Genomic DNA, 23,072 nt, shown 5'->3' on the forward strand with positions numbered 1-23,072 from the left:
TGCTGCCTGGAGCCACCACAAGGAGCGCCTGGACCGGGGGGTCCTGGACCCCAATCTGGCCTAGGAGCTCCCTTGCTTCTCCTTGCTTCTGGATCCAAGCGCTGAGAATTGCAGTCCTCATTAACCGCAACAAATCTTCCTGATCACCAAGGGACCTCTGTATATGATTCCAAACCCAAGCCTTCCAGGAAGGCCTTCAAGCCCTTAAGACCCAAAGAAATTGTGACTTTCATGACCCTCTCACTTCTAAGCTCACCTGTCCCCTATGAACCAGCTTGGATGTTGAGATCATTGAGGGAGGCCCTGCTCTCAGTCCCACCCCCTTCGCAAGTGCAACTGGTAGGGACGATAGACAGGGCATTCTCGGTGGTAGCCCCTCGGCTGTGGAGCTCCCTCCCCAGTGATATTAGATTAGCCCACTCCCTCCTGGTTTTCAGAAAGAAAGTGAAAACCTGGCTGTGGAATCAGGTGTGTGGGGAGTAGCACATCCACAGTGCAATATTCAACCACGAAATTAAGACAAACGAATCGGCTTGGACTATGACTATCGGATCGATGCTAATCAGTTATTGAAATGTATTTATATGGTTTGTGATGATTTTAATGTGAAATGTGTTCTATATTTATTTGCTTCGATGTTGCAGTGTGGCATTGAATCATTTCCAAACTGGAAGCCGCTTTGAAGTCCCCTTCGAGGTGGAGATAGAGCGGGGTCAAAATGCAGTAAATAAATAAATAATTAAATGTTATTGAGCCACAGTAACCCCCCCCCCAACCAAAGATGTACATCCCGTATAGACTACTGCAACGCTTTCTACGTGGGGTTGCCTTTGAAGACAGTCCAACGAACGGCAGCCAGGTTGTTAACAGGAGCGGCGCTCAGGGAGCATACAACCCCCTTGTTGTGCCAGCTCCACTGGCTGCCAGTTTGCTACCGGGCCCAATTCAAAGTACTGGTTTTGGCCTATAAAGCCCTAAACAGTTCTGGCTCAACTTACCTGTCCAAAAGTATCTCCCCTTACGAACCACTGAGGACTTTAAGATCATCTGGGGAGGCCCTGCTCTCGGTCCCGCCTTCGTCACAAGCACGTTTGGCGGGGACGAGAGACCGGGCCTTCTCGGTGGTGGCCCCTCGGCAATGGAATGCCCTCCCTAGGGAGATCAGACCTGCTCCCTCCCTCTTGACGTTTCGGAGGCAAGTTAAAACGTGGCTATTCGAGCAAGCGTTTACAAATACAGAGTAGCTAATATAGGAAATCGAATGACCTGACAATGGAATTGGACAATGCTTGAGAATAATGAGACGCTGATGATGTTGCTTTTATTGCTTTTGTGATGTCTTATACTGTCTAATGTTTTTTATCTATTATGTTTTGTGTATACTGATTTGTTGGAAACCGCCTTGAGTCGCCAGTTGGCTGAGAAATGCATGTTGCTTACCTGTAACTGCGTTTCCTCGAGTGATAGTCTGTGAAATTCACACATAATGGGTTTTGTTTTGCGCATGCGCAGCTGTTCGGAACCTTCTAGAATATTATAATGCAAACTTTTTGGCGGACGCCCCGCCCACACTCCCCAATACTATAAATGCCCAAGGCGGGAGCCTCGGCTCAGTTCCTTTGACCTTGAGTCGCCAATTGGCTGAGAAAGGCAAATACAGCAAATAAATAAATAAATAATTGTTTACCAAGGGCTCAGAGATATAGATAAACAATGGGTTTGATTAAGTGCCTTGGCTTGGGAAATGGCCAGAGGAGTTTGCCCACTCTTCTTGTCAAGGGAATCTCTCTGCAGGGAAGTGACTGGGTTTTATTTTGGTAAAAAAAGTTTGCATTTTATATATATACTAACTTGGGTACCCGGCGATACCCGGGTAATTTGAAATAAGGCATTGTTTGTTTTGGGGTGTTAGGTAATTAGTTAATTAGTAACACTATTGATTAGAAAAAAAGCCAGTATTTGATTTTGTTGTTTATGAACGCTCTCATTAGAAAATGCATAACAATGTGGGTGGACTACAATTCCCACATGGCCCTTCTCTGTGCCAAGTTTGGTTCCTGTCCATTGTTGGTGCAGGTCAGTTTCTCTGGATACAGGTGAACTACAACTACCAGATTCTCAGGTCAGTCACCCCAGGGGCGGCTCATCCATTACGCAAAGTAAGCGGTCGCAGTACACTTTTTTTTGCCAGGGGCGCAGAGGCGCCTCTGTAAATGCCCCTCGACCGCCACTTGAGGAGCGCCCCCTCGGGTCACAACAGCCCTAGCAGTCCGGGGAAAGCCTTGGTAACCCATTACATAAAGTAAGCATTTGCAGTATAGTTGATTTTGCCTAGGGGCACTCTTGAGGTGCTCTTGGGGGGAAATAGACCTTGACATATGCGAGTTGTAGTTACTGGGATGTATAGTTCACCTACAATTAAAGAGCATTCTGAACTCCACCAATGATGGAATTGAACCAAATATGGCACACAGAACTCCCACAACGAACAGAAAATATATATCAATGATTGGGGGGGGGGAGGGGGGAGAAATACTGTTTGCTTACCATTGAAAATTACCTAGGGCCGCCTCTGGTCACCCCCAGACTCCACCTGTATTCACAGTTGGGCATGTTGGGTCAGTGTGCCAAGTTTGGTCCTGATCTGACATTGGTGGGGTGCAGAGTGAACAACTCTCAGGTGGAAAGAATAGGAAAGGGTTAAGTGGGGAGAAAGTGGGCGGGGGTTATCCAAATTTCACACCAATGGAGAAAGGAAACCTGGATACCTGCCTGTGGATGAAATGGTCCCCCAATGAAAGGTGGTGGGCCATAGAGTTTGGGGGCGACATTATCAGGATTTGGGCTACAGGTCCATGGCACTCGCTCTAACTGCAATGTCAGTGGAGGAAGTGTTTTGGAGGTTTCTCAGCACTTGGAACTATAGCCTGTTTGTGGAGGTGGGAGGCTGTCTATGTAAGTGGACACCTCTGCCACATACACACATACACATTTTTCACTTTTATTATGTGTATATAGAGATAGATAGATAGATAGATAGATAGATAGATAGATAGATAGATAGATAGATAGATAGATACAGATACAGATACAGATACAGATACAGATACAGATACAGATACAGATAGATAGATAGATAGATAGATAGATAGATAGATAGATAGATAGATAGATAGATGATAGATACAGACATATAAAAGAGTCTTGAAGAATATATACTACTGGTTTAGATGTGACAGCTGTTGCTGGTTTAGCCTTGATCTTGTGATTGATTTATTTCTCGTGTCAGGGCAGCCAGTCAATTATATTACATTTCTAACAGAACAAAGCAAACAAACAGTCAAAATACAAAATTTGTGAGTTTGGTAGTTGATTAAATGTCCTTTGACCAGTATCTGGTCACTTGGTGTTGCTGCAAGAAGGTCCTCCATGGTGCATGTGGCAGGGCTCAGGGTGCATTGCAGCAGGTGGTCAGTGGTTTGCTCCTCTCCGCACTCTCATGTCGTGGATTCCACTTTGTAGCCCCATTTCTGAAGGTTGGCTCTGCATCTCGTGGTGCCAGAGCGCCGTCTGTTCAGCGCCTTCCAAGTTGCCCAGTTTTCTGTGTGCCCAGAGGGGAGTCTCTCATTTGGTATCAGCCATAGGTTGAGGTTCTGGGTTTGAGCCTGCCACTTTTGGACTCTTGCTTGCTTAGGTGTTCCAGCGAGTGTCTCTGTAGATCTTAGAAAACTATTTCTAGATTTAAGTCGTTGACATGCTGGCTGATACCCAAACAAGGGATGAGCTGGAGATGTCTCTGCCTTGGTCCTTTCACTATTGGCTGCTACTTCCCGGCGGATGTCAGGTGGTGCAATATCGGCTAAGCAGTGTAATTTCTCCAGTGGTGTAGGGCGCAGACACCCCGTGACAATGCAGCATGTCTCATTCAGAGCCACATCCACTGTTTTAGTGTGGTGAGATGTGTTCCACACTGGGCATGCATACTCAGCAGCAGAGTAGCACAGTGCAAGGGCAGATATCTTCACTGTGTCTGGTTGTGATGCCTAGGTTGTTCCAGTCAGCTTTCGTATGATATTGTTTCTAGCACCCACTTTTTGCTTGATGTTCAGGCAGTGCTTCTTGTAGGTCAGAGCACGGTCCAGAGTGACTCCCAGGTATTTGGGTGCGCTGCAATGCTCCAGTGGGATTCCTCCCCAGGTAATCCTCAGAGCTCGGGATGCTTGTCTGTTCTTGAGATGAAAAGCACATGTCTGTGTTTTAGATGGGTTGGGGATCAGCTGGTTTTCCCTATAATAGGCAGTAAGAGCACCTAGAGGTTCGGAGAGCTTCTGTTCTACCATCTCAAAGCTTCATATCTTGTGATGATTTGACCCTGCAAGTCATCATTATTCCCTTTCCAGACTTGCAGGCTCAAAGTCTCAGAAGATCAAGACCAAACCGGCAACTGCTATTACATCAAACTGTTTAATAATTGTATATATTCTTTGTGACTTTCTATATAACTTTTATCTGTCTGTATACTGTATCTGTTTCATAAATTACAGTATATTCTGGCATATAAGACTACTTTATAACCCAAGAAAATCTTCGCAAAAGTCAGGGGTCGTCTTACACGCTGGAGTCGTCTTACACGCTGGGTTGTCTTATACATGGGAGTCGTCTTACACGCTGGAATAGCCTTATGCACGGGAGTCGTCTTATAGAGCAGGTGCTGAAACTTCCAATCCGGATTGGAATATCTGTGGTTGCTGCATACTGTGGGGGGAGCTCAAAAATGGCAGTGACCGTGTCCCTGCCGTATGCAGCGATTGTATGAAAGCATTAAGGGCGACGCTGTACAGGTACGGTAGAATTTGTGGACTTAATGTGGTCCCGATGGTGAGGTGAAGGGGCGCCTCACTGGGAAGGTGTAAGTGAATGGCGGAGCAAGCTGCAGGCATCCAGGGTGCCCGGGGTATGGAAAAAAGAGAGAGAGTGGCTCTGAGCCCAGAAAAACACACCTCTTTTACCTGTCTGGCCCGCCCTTGTATCCTATTACCGTACCTCCTCCTCTGCCTCTCAGATCTCGCTCCTGAAGACTGCAGGTGCGCATGTGCGAGATCTGAGTGGCAGAGAAGGAGGTACAGTAATAGAAAAATTACCATATTGAAATCAAATCTGATGCTTTAAAAAATTTTATTTGGTGTGTGTTGGAAGAGGGGTAGTCTTATACGGCAAGTATATCCCAAACTTTATATTTTAACTGGAAAAGTTGGGGGTCGTCTTATACGCCCAGTTGTCTTATATGCGGTATATATACAATGTCTCAACTTCTTCTCCAAAATGTAACCCGACGAGCCCAGAGACATTCGCTTCCCTGCTGAGAGATTCCCTGAACAGGAAGTGTGGGCAAACTCCTCTGGCCATTTCCCAAGCCAAGGCAATTAACCAAACTCATTGTGCAAACCAACTGGTCTAGCTATATGGCTCACTAGAAGCCGGGAACTTGCTGCCTGCTAAAACAGGAGCTTATTATTATGAAGCTACTTCGATGACAACCAAGTCTTTACCTAAGATCGTCTTGGTCTTACACCTTTGTTTTCTAAATGTTGAAACCCATTAGAAGCCTATCTCCATATCTTTACCCTTTGTTTTCCAAATCCTGGCATAGTTCCCAGCCAACCTCTTTGGCTAATCAGGGGAGGGGGCAGGAAGTCTGAATAGCAATCAGAACTGTGTAAGATATCTTGTATTTCTCTGTATGTATATTTGTAGGCTTGGGCGGTTTCGTTCGTTAATTTCGTAATTTGTTATTAATTCGTATTTAAATTAGCTTACGATCCAATATTGAGCCATGCAGGAATAGTGTGAGGAGTAATTAAGATTCGAAACAATTTTTTCTATTTATTTCGAAATTATTTCGTAATTATTTCATAATTATTTTCGCATGTCTGGTGCAAGTTTTATAGTTGTTGTTTGTTTTATCACACCAACAGTCAACAACAGAGGGAGAGGGAAGCTTCAGAAGTTCCTCCTGTCCCATTTGGAGGGTTTTTTTTAGCATATTGCGCAATCTCGTCCGCCATTAACGAATCAATTCGTAATTTTACGAAATTTCGTAAATTTCGAAATTTTTTAGAGGTAAATTTCGGAATTATTAAAAAAAACGAAACGCAAGGGCCCCCTAAAAACAAAACGAGTTTAGAACCAAATTTCTCCATGGTTACCCAAGCCTATTTGCTGTACTTGAATCCCTTTTGGCCAAACTGCATAGAACTCTGTGGCTTTCTTTCAACTTGGTGAGTTGGTTTATCTCTCCTAGTCCATCTGACTTTAGCACAGGGGTCCTCAAACTAAGGCCCGAGGGCCAGATACGGCCCTCCAAGGTCATTTACCCGGCCCTCACTCAGGATCAACCTGTCTAAAATGACTCAAAAGCACACAACAACAACAACAATCCTATCTCATCAGCCAGACACAGGTCCACACTTCCCATTGAAATACTAATAAGCTTATATTTATTAAAATTGTTCTTCATTTTAATTATTGTATTGTTTTTAAGTGTTTTTGCACTACAAATAAGGTATGTGCAGTGTGCATAGGAATTATTTCATATATTTTTTTTCAAATTATGATTCGGCCCTCCAACAATTTGAGGGACTGTGACCTGGACCTCTGTTTAAAAAGTTTGAGGACCCCTGCTTTAGCATATGCTCGCCAGGCAGGGATCCTCTTTAACTGCAGTCCTCATTAACCACAACACATTTTGGCAACCACAAAGGGACCTTTTGGGGGATCTTCCTTTCCACCCACCTTGCCTGGTCCAAGGGGTGCCAGGGCTATGTCCCATCACTGACAGATCGGGCTATGTCCCATCACTGACAGATCACTCCTTTGAACCTGGGTCCTAGGTTCAAAGGAGTGGTGCTAACTGAAGACAAGTGGAGAGATGTTCCAAAGGAACAGAAAGGCTCAGGACTGGAGAAAGACCCTCAGTGACTTGTCAGCTTGCTTTTGCAGCACTGTGAGAAGGACAAGGATACAAAACAGCTTAGGGACAGTTGGCAGAGCTCTTCTTCCATTAGCTGGGTGAGCCTCTTCTTAACTCGAGGCAAAAAATCCGTGAAGCTAGGCTAGGATATTGAGAGGATCTGAAATGAACCCTGTCTTTTGGTGACTCTCACAGTGTCAGATAACACATTCTTCATAGCAGATGCTGCAGGAAGGAAAGAGGCCCATCAGGTCATGGTCCAGGGGACAGAGTTACCACTCTGAATTTCCACTCAAAATAAGAGGCTTCAGCAGCCTAGGTGGGTCATAGAATCATAGAATCAAAGAGTTGGAAGAGACCTCATGGGCCATCCAGTCCAACCCCCTGCCAAGAAGCAGGAATATTGCATTCAAATCACCCCTGACAAATGGCCATCCAGCCTCTGTTTAAAAGCTTCCAAAGAAGGAGCCTCCACCACACTCCGGGGCAGAGAGTTCCACTGTTGAACGGCTCTCACAGTCAGGAAGTTCTTCCTCATGTTCAGATGGAATCTCCTCTCTTGTAGTTTGAAGCCATTGTTCCGCATCCTAGTCTCCAGGGAAGCAGAAAACAAGCTTGCTCCCTCCTCCCTGTGGCTTCCTCACACATATTTATACATGGCTATCATATCCCCTCTCAGCCTTCTCTTCTTCAGGCTAAACATGCCCAGCTCTTTAAGCCGCTCCTCATAGGGATTGTTCTCCAGACCCTTGATCATTTTAGTCGCTCTCCTCTGGACACATTCCAGCTTGTCAATATCTCTCTTGAATTGTGGTGCCCAGAACTGGACACAATATTCCAGGTGTGGTCTGATCAAGCCAGAATAGAGGGGTAGTATGACTTCCCAGGATCTAGACACTATGCTCCTATTGATGCAGGCCAAAATCCCATTGGCTTTTTTTGCCGCCACATCACATTGTTTGCTCATGTTTAACTTGTTGTTCATGGGTCAGCTCCTTTAACCTCTGGGAGTGTCGATAAACAATGGTGTGCAGTGCCGCTTAGGAGTCTCCCTTGAAAAGGATCCTAGAAGAATGGGACAGTTAGCCAGCAGGCCTTTGGGTCTGGGAAAAGACTTAGTAACAAGAAGTGGCCACTCTGCCCTCTGGAGAAAAGTCACAGGGTTCCTCCAGAAAGGACCAAGGGAGGATGGAGGATGCTTCTCTCTTAAGGAGGACCAACCAACACAGGACTTCAGATCCAGAGAGGACCAGGATGGGACCCTTGGTAGGCCTAAAAGGGGCTTCTCATCCAAGTAGATCCAGAATGGGACTCAAGACTAAAATAGGTCTTGCAATCTAGATGGGACCAAAATGGGACTAAATTGAGGGACTCCAGACTTCTGAGTCCAGCTTTATTGTAGTTGATGTAACCATATTTATTCGTCATGTCAGGGCAACCAGTCAAATTATATTACATTTCTAACAGAACAAAGCAAACAAACAGACAAAATACAAAATTTGTGAGTTTGGTAGTTGATTAAATGTCCTTTGACCAGTATCTGGCCACTTGGAGTGCTTCTGGTGTTGCTGCAAGAAAGTCCTCCATTGTGCATGTGGCAGGGCTCAGATGTAACCATAAGCTGCTTTAAGTCCCACATGAGGCAGGAAGGCCCCACCCGATCCCTCCCGGAAGAAGCACATCGAGTCTCCTTCCCTGGAGGCTTTGGAGCTGGCTGTTATAGCACAGCAAGTGTTCGAGGATTTGTCAGAGGATGAGGGAGATGTTGGGTTTCAATCTGAGGATTCTGCATGTGACCGGAAAGAATTGTAGGCCTCAAATTGGAGAGAATGGCCAACAGATGAGACCGAGGCAGAGGAGGCCGATGTTTTAGATTTCAGTGTTAGTTCCCAAGCAACAGGGGAAAGTGAAAGTCCTTGGGCAGATGGGGAGTTTTCCTGGGAAACTAGATTAGGCCTGACAAACTAGATATTCCCACAGAATGCATGAGACCTTGAAGTCCAGGTGTGTTCGGCATGATGTCATGGGTGCCTGGATGGGCTTCAATTAAGTAGTCTGGCTTCAAGCCTCAGAGGAGACAACGTTGCTAAAGGATGATTGTCCTGTCTCTGCTCTGAAGTTCATGATTCAGATTTCATGTGCTTGTTCATGTCTTTGTTTCTGTAAGGGTTTGCCTTGGAAGAAGCTCCCGTTTTCTGGTTCATGGATTCATGATTCCCGTTTAAATAACTGCTGTGGATTCTGGTTCTCTTGAATGTATGTACTTTGCCATTTTTGGATTACTCCTATTTTGTATTTTCTATTCTATGGACCCTTTGGAAATTCTCCTTTCCCCCCTTTGTGCCTGCTTTCCTTAATAAACATTTCTAGATAGTATGACTGGACTCTGGTGTGGTTTTTATTTGTCGTGTCAGGGCAACCAGTCAATTATATTACATTTCTAACAGAGCAAAGTAAACAAACAGACAAAATACAAAATTTGTGAATTTAGTAGTTGATTAAATGTCCTTTGACCAGTATCTGGCCACTTGGAGTGCTTCTGGTGTTGCTGCAAGAAGGTCCTCCATGGTGCATGTGGCAGGGCTCAGGTTGTATTGCAGCAGGTGGTCAGTGGTTTGCTCCTCTCCACACTCGCATGTCGAGGATTCCACTTTGTAGCCCCATTTCTGAAGGTTGGCTCTGCATCTTGTGGTGCCTGTTCAGCGTCTTCTAAGTCGCCCAGTCCTCTGTGTGCCCAGGGGGAAGTCTCTCATTTGGTATCAGCCATTGATTGAGGTTCTGGGTTTGAGCCTGCCACTAAAACACATGTCTGTGTTTTAGAAGGGTTGGGGATCAGCTGGTTTTCCCTGTAATAGGAAGTAAGAGCACCTAGAGCTCTATATTATGTTTTATTATATTGATATTTAATTATATTGCATATTGTATTCTTAATTGTATTATTATATAGATACTTAATTGTATTATAACATGTTATTTATTTATTATTTATTTAAAGCATTTATATTCCACCCTTCTCACCCCGGAGGAGACTCAGAGGGGAGCACAACATACAAACGGCAAACATTCAATGCCAGGATATAAATACATAACATGCATACATAAAATATTAAATTATATTGTACAATATATATTTTATTATATTTTATGGTTATTATCTAATATATTGTTGGGTATTTATGTTTTATATTATGTATTATGTTTTATTTATCTATTTTATTTATCGTGTCATCCATACCATTGTATTACATTTCTAACAGAACAAAACAGACAGACAGATAAAAAACACAGATTTTGCAAGCCTGGTAGTTGATTAAATGTCCTTTGACCAGTATCTGGCCACTTGGAGTGCTTCTGGTGTTGCTGCAAGAAGGTCCTCCACTGTGCATGTAGCAGGGCTCAAGTTGCATTGCAGCAGGTGGTCAGTGGTTTGCTCCTCTCCACACTCGCATGTCGAGGATTCCACTTTGTGGCCCCATTTCTGAAAGTTTACTCTGCATCTCGTGGTGCCAGAGCGCAGTCTGTTCAGCTCCTTCCAAGTCGCCCAGTCTTCTGTGTGCCCAGGGGAGAGTCTCTCATCTGGTATCACCCACGGATTGAGGTGCTGGGTTTGAGTCTGCCACTTTTGGACTCTCGCTTGCTGAGGTGTTCCAGCAAGTGTCTCTGTAGATCTTAGAAAACTATGTCTGGATTTAAGTTGTTGGCGTGCTGGCTGATATCCAATCAGGGGATGAGCTGGAGATGTCTCTGCCTTGGTCCTTTCACTATTGGCTGCTACTTCCCGGCGGATGTCAGGTGGTGCAATACTGGCTAAGCAGTGTAATTTCTCCAGTGGTGTAGGGCGCAGGCACCCCGTGATAATGCGGCATGTCTCATTAAGAGCCACATCCACTGTTTTAGCGTGGTGAGATGTGTTCCACAGTGGTGTAGGGCGCAGGCACCCCGTGATAATGCGGGGTGTGGTGCTGGGTAAAAAGATGTGAAAAGATGTGCTAGAGTGCAACAGTGGAAGGCCCTTTATCTGAAAGAATCAGGTCGGGTCTTCCTGCCTGAAAAGGGTGGGACTGGATGGCCTTGGGGGGGGGGGGCGTTCACACAACTCTATGATAGCTCTCTCTCAACCATTATCTCTCTCTCTGGGAGGAGAGCAATGTCCAGTCTCGATAAAATAGTGAAGAGTAGAGACATCACACTGGCAACAAAGATCCGCCTAGTCAAAGCCATGGTATTCCCTGTTGTAACCTACGGATGTGAGAGCTGGACCTTAGGGAAGGCCGAGCGAAGGAAGATTGATGCTTTTGAGCTGTGGTGCTGGAGGAAAGTGCTGAGAGTGCCTTGGACTGCGAGAAGATCCAACCAGTCCATCCTCCAGGAAATAAAGCCCGACTGCTCACTGGAGGGAAAGATACTAGAGACAAAGTTGAAGTCCTTTGGCCACATCATGAGGAGACAGCAAAGCCTAGAGAAGACAATTATGCTGGGGAAAGTGGAAGGCGAAAGGAAGAGGGGCCGACCAAGGGCAAGATGGATGGATGGCATCCTTGAAGTGACTGGACTGACCTTGAGGGAGCTGGGGGTGGTAACGGCCGACAGGGAGCTCTGGCGTGGGCTGGTCCATGAGGTCACGAAGAGTCGGAGACGACTGAACGAATGAACAACAGCAACAAAAAATCACATCCTATGGCTAGATGGCCCTCTGTCGGGAGGATTTTGATGTCTTCCTGTGTGAAATGGGGGGACGGGGACTGGATGTCCTTTGGGGTCCTTTATCTCCCCCCCCCCCCCCCCAAATCAGGCCCAAGGCTTTTAACCCAAAATATCTTTATTGCTGCTCTTGGTACAAAAAATTCCAAAACAAAACAAGATGAGGAAAAGGAGCAGTGGGTTCGGTTCTGGGTCTCAGTGCCGTGAATGAGTCCGCCTTGCTTCCCATAGACTTGGCTGGGAGGAAGGGGCCACGATCCACACATCGAAACAAAAAGGAGAGGCACTCTCTCGCACCACCATTCTCTTGCATCGCACTCACGCAGGGACTAAGTGATTATATTACCGTGGTCGTTATTCATAATATTAATATCAATAATAATAACAATAATAATAAAGGAGGGAGCACCGTAAAGGACAAGGCGGATGCGTCCTGCCCGCCAAGCACCTCCTCTGCTTGTTTATGGAGAGAGGATTTTCAAGTCTTTTAAAGGACGGGAAGACAGAGCCCCCAAAACAACCCCCAAGTACTCTTTAGTTTTGCCCGAAGATTTTGGGGGATTGGGAAGAAGGAGCCAGGAAAAGAGAAGCAAGAAAAGCCAAATGAAGTTCCCCAGCTGAGTCAGTAGGGAGCGGACCCCCAATTAGGGTCTCAAAAGGGGGCTGCCCTATTGGCTTGAGTTGGATGCTCCCATTTTTTGGGGGCGGGGGGCTAAACACCCTCACCGACATTACGGCATGCATTGTAGGGATCCTTGCAGAGTTCAGTTGATGATAATCACAGCACAAGGTTCTTGTGGGTTTTTTCGGGCTATAGGGCCATGTTCTAGAGGCATTTCTCCTGACGTTTCGCCTGCATCTATGGCAAGCATGCTCAGAGGTAGTGTTGTCTGTTGGAATTAGGACAATGGGTTTATATATCTGTGGAATGGCTGGGGTGGGGCAAAGAGCTCTTCTCTGCTGGAGCTAGGTGTGAATGTTTCAACTGAGCACCTTCATTAGCATTTGAAGGCCTGGCTGAGCCTGGGAAAATCTTTTGTTGAGAGGTGTTAAGATGTGCCTGGTTGTTTCCTCTCTGCTGTTTTGCTGTTGTAATTTTAGAGTTTTTTAATACTGGTAGCCAGATTTTGTTCATTTCAATCACAGCACAGTCGACACACAGAGAGACCCTGCCATTTGATGTTGTCGGCTTTCCTGGCTGGAATCACTGGGTTGCGGCGAGTTTTCCAGGCTGTATAACCAATGTGTTCCAGCAGCATTCTCTCCTGACATTTCATCTGCATCCATGGCTAATGGCATCTTCAGAGGTCTATTGGAAATGAGGCCAGTGGAGTGTATATATATCTGTGGAATAATGTCCAAAGTGGGAGAAAGAACCCTTGTCTGTTTAAAGCAGGTCTGGGCCAACTTCGGCCCTCCTTCCAGGTGTTTTGGGCTTAAACTCCCACAATTCCTAACAGTTGGTAGGCTGGGTTGTTGTAGGTTTTTCCGGGCTATATGGCCATGTTCTGGAGGCAATTTTTCTCCTGACGAAACATCAGGAGAAAAATTGCCTCCAGAACATGCCCATATAGCCCGGAAAAACCTACAACAACCCAGTGATCCCGGCCATGAAGGCCTTCGACAATAAGTTGGTAGGCTGTTAGGGATTGTAGGAGCTGGAGTCCAAAACATCTGGAGGGAGGACTGAAGTTGGCCCATGCCTTTGAGGGATCATCTGCATACCCATGTTGTGGGAGTTAGAATCATAGAGTTGGAAGAGACCTCATGGGCCATCCAGTCCAACCCCCTGCCAAGAAGCAGGAAAAATGCATTCAAAGCATCCCTGATAGATGGCCATCCAGTCTCTCTTTAAAAGCTTCCAAAGAAGGAGCCTCCACCACACCCCGGGGCAGAGAGTTCCACTGCTGAACGGCTCTCACAATCAGGAAGTTCACCTCATGTTCAGATGGAATCTCCTTTCTTGTAGTTTGAAGCCATTGTTCCACGTTGTTTCTGCTCCAGGGAAGCAGAAAACAAGCTTGCTCCCTCCTCCCTATGACTTCCTCTCACATATTTATACACGGCTATCATGTTTCCTCTCAGCCTTCTCTTCTTCAGGCTAAACATGCCCAGCTCCTTAAGCCGCTCCTCATAGGGATTGTTCTCCAGACCCTTGATCATTTTAGTCACCCTCCTCTGGACACATTCCAGCTTGTCAACATCTCCCTTCAATTGTGGTGCCCAGAATTGGACAGTGTAATTCCAGGTGTGGTCTGATCAAGGCAGAATAGAGGGGTAGCAATAGCATGACTTCCCTGGATCTAGACACTAGGCTCCTATTGATGCAGGCCAAAATCCTACTGGCTTTTAAAGCTCCAGCATCACATTGTTGGCTCATGTTTAACTTGTTTTCCATGAGGACTCCAAGATCTTTTTCACACGTACTTCTCTAGCCATGCGTCCCCCATTCTGTATATTTGCATTTCATTTTTTCTGCCTAAGTGGAGTATCTTGCATTTGTCCCTGTTGAACTTCATTTTCTTAGTTTTGGCCAATCATCGCTCTAATCTGTTAAGATGGCTTTGAATCCTGCTCCTGTCCTCTGGAGTATTGGCTATCCCTCCCAATTTGGTGTCACCTGCAAACTTTGTCTAACCCTTCGTCTAAGTCATTAATCAAGATCCTGAGCAGGACCGGGCCCAGAACAGAACCCTGCTTATGGCACTCCGCTCGTCACTTCTTTCCAGGATAAAGAGGAAGCATTGGTGAGCACCCTCTGGGTTCGTCCGCTTAACCAATTACAGATCCACCTAACCGTAGTTTTGCCTAGCCCACATCGTTTGACAGAAGGTCGTGGGGGACCTTGTCGAAGGCCTTAGTGAAGTCCAGATACACTACACCCACAGCATTCCCCGCATCTATCCAGCTTGTAATTCTATCGAAAAAAGAGATCAGATTAGTTTGGCATGACTTGTTTCTGATAAATCCATGTTGACTATTAGTGATGACCGCATTCGTTTCTAAGTGTTTGCAGGCCACTTCCTTAACGATCTTTTCCAGAATCTTGCCTGGTATCGACGTGAGGTTGACCGGACGGTAATTGGGTCATCCTTTTTTCCCTTCTTTAAGATTGGGACCACATTGGCCCTCAAGAACTCTCCAAGAACTCTCAAAGATGACTGCCAATGGTTCCGAGATGACTTCTGCTAGTTCCTTCAATACTCTTGGGTGTAGTTGATCTGGCCCTGAGAACCTGAACTTGTTTAGAGCAGCCAGGTATTCCTGGGTGACTTGTTTCCCAATTTGTGGTTGGATGTCCTCTAATCCCTCATCCACTCCATCTTGATGAGGTTGAAGGTGACTTTCTTTTTGTGATAAGACCGAGGCAAAGAAAGCATTAAGCAGTTCTGCCTTTTCCCTATTTCCTGTCAGCACTGCCCCATCTTCTCCTCAAAGAGGCCCTGTCACCTCCTAGTTCTTCCTTTTTCTACTGACAGAAGAAAAGAAGCCCTTTATATTGTTTTTAATGTCCCTGGGAAGCCTGAGCTTGTTTTGTGCTTTAGACCTGCGAACCTTTTCCCTACAGGAGTTGGCTATTTGTTTGAATTTTACTTTGGTGATTTCTCCCCTTTTCCACTTCTTGTGCATGTCTCTTTTGAGTCTTAGCACAGTTAGAAGTTCTTTGGACATCCATTCTGGCTTCTTTGTACTTGTCCTATTTTTTCTCTTTGTTAGCACTCTTGAAAAACTCCCATCTGTCTGTAACTGCCTTGTCTTTTAGTATCTGTGTCCACAGAATGCTGCTCAGTATTTCCTTCATTTTTTTGAAGTCAGCTCTCCTAAAGTCCAAAATGCGGGTTTGACTTGTCTTAGTGTTCGCCTTCCTTTGGACCTCAAACTGCAGGAGCACATGGTCACTTGCCCCTAAGGATCCGAACACTTCAACTGCATCAATCAGGTCCTCCGCATTTGTTAGGATGAGATCGAGAGTAGCCGACCCCCTTGTTGCCTCTTCTACCTTCTGGACCATGAAACTGTCTGCAGGGCAAGCAAGGAATTTGTTGGACTTTGTACTCTTGGCCGAGTTTGTTTTCCAGCAAATATCGGGATAGTTGAAATTGCCCATGACTACTATATCTCTTCTTTGTGCCTGTTTGGTGACCTGTTGGCAGAAGACTTCATCAAGTTCTTCATCCTGGCTTGGAGGTCTGTAGTAGACGCCTACAACGAGATCTTTTTGACTCCCAGTTCCCTTGATTCTCATTCAGATGCATTCAAGCTGGTTTCCCGGGTTGCTGTCTTGCATCTCTTCTGCAACATAGCAGTTTTTGTCCAGTTGAAGTCCAGAACACCTGGAGGGCCCAAGTTTGTCCATGCCTGGTTTAGAGCCAGTGTGAATGTTGAAGTCCAAAACACCTGGAGGGCCCAATTTCCCCATGCCTGGTTTAGAGCCAGTGTGAATGTTATCATTAGCCACCTTGTGTTAGCACTGGAGTAGCCATGAAGTTTGCAGAGTCAATCAATGAGAGTACTTGCATATAGGTAGCCCGGCCTCTGTTGCCTGGAGGCACCCTCTGTTATGTCAGACTACGCAGAGAAGCCATTGAAATCCACTAGAACAATGGTTCTCAACCTGGGGTCCCCAGATGTTTTTGGCCTACAACTCCCAGAAATCCTAACAGCTGGTAAACTGGCTGGGATTTCTGGGAGTTGTCGGCCAAATACATCTGGGGACCCCAGGTTGAGAACCACTGCACTAGAAGCACATGAACCATTTCAATGGAAAGGAGGAAACCATGAAAATGAACAATATCTAGCTACCAGTATTTTAAAAATGCCAGAATCAAAACAGTAAATAAAGGACAACACTCAAAAAATGGGAACTCCAGACAGGAAGCAATCAAGGGCCAGTGAACACCTCCCAAACAGAATGCCTCTAGGCAACAGAAGCAAGGATACCTCTATGCAGATTCCTGCATTGATTTGACTTCGCAAACTTCATGACAACTCAAATGGTAATTCAAGCTCAAATGCTAATTGTAACATTCACACTTGCTTCAAGGTTTTTTTTTTCTCCCACCCTGGACATTATACTCCACAGGGATATATCTACACTCCACTTGCCTCGCTGGCAACAGATCATCTGAAAATGCCATTAGCTGCAGATGCAGGCGAAACGTCAGGAGAGAATGCTACTGGAATGTGGCCAGACATCCTAAAAACCTCATGGAGCATTTCCTAATGCGATGAGGTCCCTGGGCTTTGGACTGGGCTAAATGTCCCGATAAAGGAGGGAGCAAAGAGACGGGGAACAGCAAAGGAGGAGGAGGCAGGAAGGGGTTTTTCCCTGTCTGATGAGATCAAAAGATTGGGAAATGGCCAAGGGGAATGGAGGAGAGGCGTTGGCTTCGGGGTCTGTTTCCTCACCCGATCTGGAGAGTCCAGAGGCGGGAGGAAGGAAGAGTGGAGCAGGGCTGGGAGGAAGGAAGGAAGGTAGTAGGGTCCCCCACCGTGCTAGAAGAGGTGGATGTGCAGCCGCAGCCGCAGGGTGCCCCCCATCTCCGGGGCCCGTTCCCGCAGTTCACTCCGGCGGAAGAGGGGCCGGCTGGACACTTCCAGGCGGTAGGTACCCGGTGGGGGGAGGATCCGCTTCTGGGGGGCCAGGAGCAGCAGGCTGCGGCCCCCCTTCTCCTGGATGCCGAAGAGCCCCTCCTCGCCCCCGCTGGAGATCACATAGCGCAGGCGGCCCTCCAGTGGGGCCAGGGCCGGTAGCAGGGCCAGCAGGGGCTCCCCGGCCCCCAGGCGAGAGAGGTTCAGCCGCAGCCCCAGCGGAGAGCCCACGTCCAGGCTGGCCAGGCTCAGTGCGTCCGCCTTCTCCTGGTCCTGGTCCCGGTCCTGTCCAGAAGAGAAGAGAAGAGGCGGTCAGTGAGAAGGGGGCCATTGGAAACACCCACCCTTGGAGTCTAGCAGGTCATGCTTCCAAGATGCACACAATTCAAGGTGTGCCTGGAAAGGTCACCTCCCTTTTCCTCCTCTTCATTGTGCCTTCATTTGAGAAAGGAGCCTCAGGAGGCCTCTCTGCTGGAAGGGAAGAAGCCTCAACACTTGGAATAGATGGAGCCACTGGGGACAGAGGGAACCCCACTGGAATGTAGGCCTGCTTGCCTTGCTTTTCACCTCTGTTTCCTAGAATTGTGCACTTCAAGGTGTGTGGCTTCTGACCTGCCTGGAGAAGCCACTTCTCCCTTCCTCTTCTCATCAAAGGCCTTTCTTTCATGTGCCTACATTTGAGAAAGGAGCCTCACGAGGCCTCTTTCGAAGGAAAGGAGCCTCAACACTTGGAGTAAATGGAGTCATTGGGGACACACAGAGATCAACTATAATGCAGGCCTGCTGCCTTGCTTTTCACCTGTTTCCTAGGGATGTGCACTTCAAAGTGTGTGGCTTCTGACCTGCCTTTCTCCTTATCAAAGTCCTTTCTTTAATGAGCATACATTTGACAAAGGAGCCTCACAAGGCCTCTCTCTATTAGAAGGAGCCTCAACACTTGGAGGAAATCAGTGGTTCCTGGCCTTGTTTTGACCAGGGACTAATTGACCAGGGACCTCTTTGACCAGGGACAACTCTCCAACATTAGCACCAAAAGGGTTACAAATCAGTTTTTGGTCAACTTTAGATTCGGTTTGGTTATTTGGAGTGCTGATTCAGAAAATCGCATTGGATGGACCACATCAACTCTTGTTTCTGGTATGGAAGATATGCTACCCAGTAGAATCATAGAATCATAGAGTTGGAAGAGACCTCATGGGCCATCCAGTCCAACCCCCTGCCAAGAAGCAGGAATATTGCATTCAAATCACCCCTGACAGATGGCCATCCAGCCTCTGTTTAAAAGCTTACAAAGAAGAAGCCTCCACCACACTCCGGGGCAGAGAGTTCCACTGCTGAACGGCTCTCACAGTCAGGAAGTTCTTCCTCATGTTCAGATGGAATCTCCTTTCTTGTAGTTTGAAGCCATTGTTTCGCATCCTAGTGTCCAGGGAAGCAGAAAACAAGCTTGCTCCCTCCTCCCTGTGGCCTCCTCTCACATATTTATACATGGCTATCATATCTCCTCTCAGCCTTCTCTTCTTCAGGCTAAACATGCCCAGCTCCTTAAGCCGCTCCTCATAGGGCTTGTTCTCCAGACCTTTGATCATATTAGTTGCCCTCCTCTGGACACATTCCAGCTTGTCAATATCTCTCTTGAATTGTGGTGCCCAGAATTGGACACAATATTCCAGGTGTGGTCTAACCAAAGCGGAATAGAGGGGTAGCATTACTTCCCTAGATCTAGACACTATGCTCCTATTGATGCAGGCCAAAAGCATTGGCTTTTTTGCCGCCACATCACATTGTTGGCTCATGTTTAACTTGTTGTCCACGAGGACTCCAAGATCTTTTTCACACGTACTGCTCTCGAGTGAGGCATCCCCCATTTTGTATCTTTGCATTTTGTTTTCCTTGCCAAAGTGGAGTATCTTGCATTTGTCACTGTTGAACTTCATTTTGTTAGTTTTAGCCCATCTCTCTAATCTGTCAAGATCGCTTTGAATCCTGCTCCTGTCCTCTGGAGTATTGGCTATCCCTCCCAATTTGGTGTCGTCTGCAAACTTGATGATCATGCCTTCTAGCCCTTCGTCTAAGTCATTAATAAAGATGTTGAACAGGACCGGGCCCAGGATCCGTCCCTGCAGCACTCCGTTCGTCACTTCATTCCAGGATGAAGAGGAAGCATTGGGGAGCACCCTTTGGGTTCGTCCATTTAACCAATTACAGATCCACCTCACCGTAGTTTTGTTTAGCCCACATTGGACTAGTTTGTTTGCCAGAAGGTCGTGTCAAACATTTGCTCACTGACAGAAAACCATATTTAAAAACAATCGGCACTATAAGGGGGCTTTGAGAGACCTGTCGCTCTCGTTGCAATGGTGTAGTAACAGACCATATCTTAGTTCTTGGAGACTATTGGTGGTACATGGACCACAGGTTGGGAATCACTGGAGTAGATGGAGCCATTGGGGACAGAGGGAGCCCCACTATAATGCAGGCCCCACTATATTGCAGGCGTGCTGCCTTGTTTTCACCTCTGTTTCCTGGGCCTCTGCACTTTCACCTCCTCCTTCCTCCTCCTCTTTAGAGTTCCTTCATTGGAAGGAAAGGAGCCGCAACCCTTGTAGCAGATGGAGCCAGGCCTGTTGCCTTGTTTTTCCCCTCTGTTTCCTAGATCTGTGGCCTTCAAGGTGTTTGGCTTCCTTCCTGCCTGGAGAGCTCTCTTCCCCCTTCTCCTTCTCCTTCTTCTCATCAAAAGGCTTTTTTAGTGTTCCTTCAATGCTCTTTATTTGAGAAAGGAGCCTTGCGAGGCTCATCTCTATTGGAAGGAGCCTCAACATTGTAGTAGATGGAACCAGGCCTCTGGGAGTCCGTACAACACCTCTGATGCTATATCTAGCTCATATTTATGCACACCTCCACAAAGGGACCATCCCTGAATTGCAGACACCTGATTTATGAGCAACTCCTGGTTGAGAATGATGGGGCTGAGAGGGGCGCTGCGTACCTGTTGCGCAAGGGTGGCGTTAGGACTGCGACGGTGGCGCCCCCTCTTGGGGAACCCGTTGAGCTTGCACTCATAGCAGGCCTCCGGGGACAAGAGGTTCTCCTCCTCTTCCTCCTCCTCCTCACCCTCTGTTTCCTTGCCAAAGCCCAGGCCCGAGATGCAGTGCCTGCGGAAACATGGTGGAAATACGCACACATCATCATTCTGTATTCGCTTGAATCTCGTGTTCACCTTACATACACATTCAACTTAAGAACTAACCTACAAGACCTCTCTTGCTCATAACTTCTGGGCTGTCAATGTGTGTGCATGTGTGACTGGAGTTAGAGAATGCCCCTGTTCCAACTTACATACAGATTCAACTTAAGAACCAACCTACAGTGGATAGAAGTGATTTTAATGTTTGTATATATTTATGGATTTATGTCATGGCCTTGAATGTTTGCCATATACTGTATATGTTGTCCCCTGTGGGATGAGAAGGGCGGAATATTATTTATTTATTTATTGATTTACCTTACTTATATACCGCTGTTCTCAGCCCGAAGGCGACTCACAGCGGTTCACAACAAATACGAACAGCAAAAATTCAGTGCTACAGTATAGAAACAGTTAACAACCTAACACATTACACAATTAATAAACAGTTACTACAATACCCATTCACTGTCGTCTCGTCATCAAAAACATGTTCCAGATTCGTCATCCATTGTTCCATTCCAGTGTTCTTTAACCAATCATTGCACTAATTATTCCAACGCCTGCTCAAACAGCCAGGTCTTCACTTTTTTGCGGAATACCATTAGAGATGGTGCTAGTCTAATGTCCGTAGGAAGGGCGTTCCACAGCCGAGGAGCCACCACCGAGAAGGCCCTATCTCTCGTCCCCGCCAGCCGAGCTTGAGAAGCAGGCGGGATCGAGAGCAGGGTCTCCCCGGAAGATCTCAAAGTCCTGGTGGGTTCATAGGCAGAGATGCGGTCGGATAGGTAGCTTGGGCCCGAACCGTTTAGGGCTTTAAAGGCCAACGCCAGCACTTTTGAATTCAGCCCGGTAGCAGATCGGTAGCCAGTGGAGTTGGCGCAACAGGGGGGTTGTATGCTCCCTGCGCTCCGCTCCTGTTAAAATCATGGTTGCCGAGCGTTGGACTAGTTGGAGCTTCCGAGCTGTCTTCAAAGGCAACCTCACTAATAGAAATAGAATGTTTTAAATAAATAAATAATAAATACAGCCTGTAATACCTCACAAACAAAGTTGGAAGGCTTTAATTCAAAAGCATGCTGTAGGGAATGCAACAAAGTTCCAACAGACAGTTTATTCCCCTCTCACCTTGGCTCCTCCCCTGCATTGCTCCTGTTTCCATGGCAATGCTCTCCCAGATTTCAAATATACACAGGAAAGACCTATGTCATGGCCTTATTTCCTCTCTTCACACCAAACCAGGAAATAAGGTCATGTCATAGGCCCCCTTTCTTGTTTGTAACTTGGGGTGTGTCCTGTATATTGTTGTTGTTGTTGTTGTTGTTGTTGTTGTTGTTATTATTATGTATATCCTTCTTTATCTCTCCCAAAGGCTTTCTGCGATAATCCAAAATCATCATTAGGCTCTAACGGTGTCTACGAAACATACGTGGATTTCTTTGTATAGACCTGGGTTTCGTTCCTGCATCTGAACTTAATGCATTGAATTATGATGATGATGATGATGATGATATTTATTTATGCCCCACTTAATCTCTCCCAAAGGAGATTCAAAGAGGCTATGCATCTATGATTCTATTATTATTATTATTATTATTATTATTATTATTATTATTAGAAACACAACAAGATTAGTACACAGCAAACAAGATCACTCTGGTGGCTTTTGTATTGGATCCCATATCGGACACTTCCCAAGTGTCTAGGACTGTGTGATCTATAGGCGAGTAATGTGTGCAGGTCCGAGTAGGGTGACCTTTTGCAGCTGACAGGTGGTGATTTTGTCAGCATCAATAGTTTTTAAGTGCAGGCCAAGCTCTTTAGGCACTGCACCCAGTGTGCCGATTGCCACTGGGACCACCTTGACTGGTTTGTCCCAGAGTCTTTGCAGTTTGGTATTTAAATCCTCATATTGTGTCAGCTTTTCTAGTTGTTTGTCTTCAATGCTGCTGTTGCCTGGGATTGCGACATTAACGATCCATACTTCATTTTTTCCCATGATTGTGAGGTCAGGAGTCTTGTGATCCAAAACTCTATCAGTCAGAATTTGGAAGTCCCAGATGCTAACAGTTCCATAACTTCGTTGCCAACAAACAACTCAGTTTTCCCTTGTTTCAATGCATTTTCAGTGAACTTGCTAATATTTTCACAAACCCCGATGACATCCAGACATTTGATGATGATAATAATAATAATAATAATAATAATAATAACTTTATTGATACCCAGCTTTATCTCCCCCAAAGCAGATTCAAAGTGGCTATGTATCTATTATTATATTTATGTATACCCCACTTTATCTCTCCACAAGGAGACTCAAAAAGGCTGTGTATACATTATTATTAGTAGTAGAAGTAGCTGGACCTAGAGAGCATAGGCAGGTCTTCAGCCACAAAGTTTTTAGCTTCCCACAAAAGGAATATTCATTTAGAGCACTACCTAACTATTCCACTTCCTCTACCCTTAAGAAGAATATATACTAGGGCTAGGTTTGAACAACTCGGTACTATGGTGCAAACTGGGCGCTACTGTAACATCCCGAAGTGAAAGATTTAAGTGCAGGCCAAGGTCTTTAGGGAGAAAAAACAGTGGAAGACATTGAACATTTCTTAATTGACTGTC

General features: G+C 46.1%; 1 protein-coding gene and 1 long non-coding RNA gene across 3 annotated transcripts in view; both read right to left on the bottom strand.

The window, feature by feature from the left end:
• Positions 1 to 14,026: 14,026 nt before the first annotated feature.
• On the bottom strand, positions 14,027 to 16,297 carry LOC137097996 (uncharacterized). The gene is made up of 2 exons (XR_010910533.1): positions 16,094 to 16,297; positions 14,027 to 16,030 (listed from the first exon to the last, which is right to left on the bottom strand). It is a non-coding gene; the product is annotated as an uncharacterized lncRNA (long non-coding RNA).
• A 34-nt stretch (positions 16,298 to 16,331) lies between these two features.
• Positions 16,332 to 23,072, bottom strand: part of LOC132780882 (fibrillin-2) — a 150,186-nt gene continuing 143,445 nt past the window's right edge. Inside the window, exons 64-65 of one of the 2 annotated variants that reach the window (XM_067473612.1) lie at positions 20,253 to 20,418; positions 16,332 to 17,548 (exon numbers count right to left, since the gene is read on the bottom strand). In XM_067473612.1, coding sequence (XP_067329713.1) covers positions 17,168 to 17,548; positions 20,253 to 20,418 — 547 coding nt within the window. In that variant the 3' untranslated portion in view covers positions 16,332 to 17,167. The remainder of the gene's footprint in view (positions 17,549 to 20,252; positions 20,419 to 23,072) is intronic. The other variant, XM_067473613.1, reaches the window with a different exon arrangement.

Source organism: Anolis sagrei, chromosome X, assembly GCF_037176765.1.
Source record: "Anolis sagrei isolate rAnoSag1 chromosome X, rAnoSag1.mat, whole genome shotgun sequence".
NCBI lineage: Eukaryota > Metazoa > Chordata > Lepidosauria > Squamata > Dactyloidae > Anolis > Anolis sagrei.